The following is a 2472-nucleotide window of genomic DNA, read 5'->3' on the forward strand; positions in this document are numbered from 1 at the left end:
GAAGATCAAAATGTTTTAAAAATCAGTTCAAATATGTAATTTTCAAGTTTATCTTATCACACAATTTTGTTCATTGTTGTGTAACTCAAAACTTATTGCAAATAAATAAAATTTTTATAATCTGCAGTTTAACTAAGTCACGCAAGATAGTTGGCATTCAGCCACTATACAGTCAACATGGACCCAATAAACCTAGTTCTGTAAACAATACCTAGGCATAGTAAGTACTTAACAAAATTTGGCTATTAGAAATGTACATCAGAAAAGAAAATCGGCAGTGGTGGACTTTATTGATCACTCTATTGCTTTTACTTGATCTCTGATGGATTAGAAGTCTATTAAATATCTCTACATTCTGCGGAACACAAATGCATTATAATTACAGCTGTCAGGACACCCTTGGCTATTCATTATTTCCATTCATTAAAACAGTTTCTATCACTATGACATCTTGTGGGATTTAGGAATCTAATGGGAAAGAGATCTTGAAAAAGTGAAGTTTGCAGAGCCAGACCCCTCTTAAGAACAATTAAGAAAGAAAATTAAAGCTAGTTTGAGAAAATGGACCCAGAGGGTAAACTAAGGAGACAGTGGTCCCTCCAGCACTGTTGTCACACCTGGCACTAGCTTCCTTTCTTAAGAAAGAAAATTAAAGCTAGTTTGAGAAAATGGACCCAGAGAGTAAACTAAGGAGACAGTGGTCCCTCCAGCACTGTTGTCACACCTGGCACTAGCTTCCTTTCATCTTGCTTTTATATCCCCCATTGCATCATCAGAGTTATCTAGAGACCTCACCAAGCAGTTTGACAGCCATGTGTGGGTTGCCTAATTACAGTAACCTGAGATTTGGCCACTTGGTAGCCAATTTTCTCTTTATGAAGGAAGGTCTAATAATTATTTATATCATCATCATCATTATTAATACCTCAAAGGTGATGGGTTGGGATAGGACATGGGTGGGGCCAGTGTGTTCCTTTAAATACCTGTGGTCAGACCACAGGCTCCCCTCTCCTAAGACAATTCTGGAGTGTTTTAGGCCTATTTATTCTCTCTCTTGCACACTGGAATTTACTCTATATTTACCTTCTGTTCACCTCTCTGGAAGATTCCAGCCAGCACCATGACTGATGATGAGCTGTCTGCCTTGGTAGTGGATAATGGGTCAGGTATGTGCAAGGCAGGGTTTGGTGGTGACGATGCCCCCAGGGCTGTTTTCCCCTCCATGGTAGGACGTCCCCGACATCAAGGGGTCATGGTAGGCATGGGCCAGAAGGACTGCTACGTGGGGGATGAGGCCCAGAGCAAGAGAGGCATCCTGACCCTGAAGTACCCCATTGAGCACGGAGTGGTCACCAACTGGGATGATATGGAGAAGATCTGGCATCACACTTTCTACAATGAGCTCCGTGTAGCACCCGATGAGCATCCCATCCTCCTCACTGAGGCACCCCTCAATCCCAAGATCAACCGGGAAAAGATGACTCAGATCATGTTCGAGGCCTTCAACACACCTGCCATGTATGTGGCTATCCAGGCTGTGCTGTCCCTCTATGCCTCAGGACGGACCACAGGCATCGTCATGGATTCTGGGGATGGGGTCACTCACACTGTGCCCATCTATGAAGGTTACGCCCTGCCCCATGCCATTCTACGTCTGGATCTAGCAGGCAGAGACCTGACGGATTACCTCATGAAGATCCTGACAGAACGAGGCTATAACTTCACAACCACGGCCGAGCGAGAGATTGTGCGGGACGTCAAAGAGAAGCTGTGCTACGTGGCCCTGGACTTTGAGCAGGAAATGGTCAGTGCAGCTGCATCCTCCTCACTGGAAAGAAGCTACGAGCTTCCTGATGGGCAGGTGATCACTATTGGGAATGAACGCTTTCGATGCCCCGAAGCCATCTTCCAGCCTGCCTTTCTGGGCATTGAGTCCAGTGGGATCCACGAGACAACCTTCGACTCTATCATGAAGTGTGATGTGGATATTCGCAAGGATCTGTATGCCAACACCGTGCTCTCTGGAGGCAGCACCATGTACCCAGGCATTGCCGACCGGATACAGAAGGAAATCGTAACCCTGGCACCCAGCACCATGAAAATCAAGATCATAGCCCCCCCGGAGCGGAAGTATTCTGTCTGGATTGGGGGCTCCATTCTGGCCAGCCTGTCCACGTTCCAGCAGATGTGGATCAGTAAGCAGGAATACGATGAGGCTGGTCCTCCTATCGTTCATAGGAAATGTTTCTGAGTGGGCTTCCACGTCCATGGGTTCACGTTTTCCCTTTTTCTAGGTTATAGTGATGGTATTGCTTTTATCCACTTTCAGTAAAGTCAAGGTAAATAATCCATTCTTCCTAGTGTATAAACCAGCTCTCCACCCAAGTAACCTGGGATCTTGCCCAGCTAACCACATCCTGATCTCTATCAATTGAAGGAGAATTCGGATACCAGATTCTACTTTCTTCCCCC

At 45.7% G+C, this 2472-nt stretch overlaps 1 protein-coding gene across 2 annotated transcripts; it reads left to right on the plus strand.

Moving 5' to 3' along the window:
- Window positions 1–1106: 1106 nt before the first annotated feature.
- ACTBL2 (actin, beta-like 2) lies at window positions 1107–2424 on the plus strand. Of its 2 annotated transcripts, XM_008569238.1 has the most exons (2): window positions 1121–1249; window positions 1376–2251. In XM_008569238.1, exons 1-2 carry the CDS (start codon window positions 1121–1123, stop codon window positions 2249–2251), a joined length of 1005 nt encoding a protein of 334 aa, XP_008567460.1. The 2 variants fall into 2 exon arrangements, with proteins under 2 accessions (XP_008567459.1, XP_008567460.1); XM_008569237.1 differs by having other exon boundaries at window positions 1107–2424.
- Window positions 2425–2472: the final 48 nt, after the last annotated feature.

Source organism: Galeopterus variegatus, unplaced genomic scaffold (assembly GCF_000696425.1).
Source record: "Galeopterus variegatus unplaced genomic scaffold, G_variegatus-3.0.2 Scaffold483, whole genome shotgun sequence".
NCBI lineage: Eukaryota > Metazoa > Chordata > Mammalia > Dermoptera > Cynocephalidae > Galeopterus > Galeopterus variegatus.

Excerpts from the sequence above, each read along its gene's own strand:
- ACTBL2 (XM_008569237.1), top strand. The coding sequence starts at position 1,121 with ATGACTGATGATGAGCTGTCTGCCTTGGTAGTGGATAATGGGTCAGGT.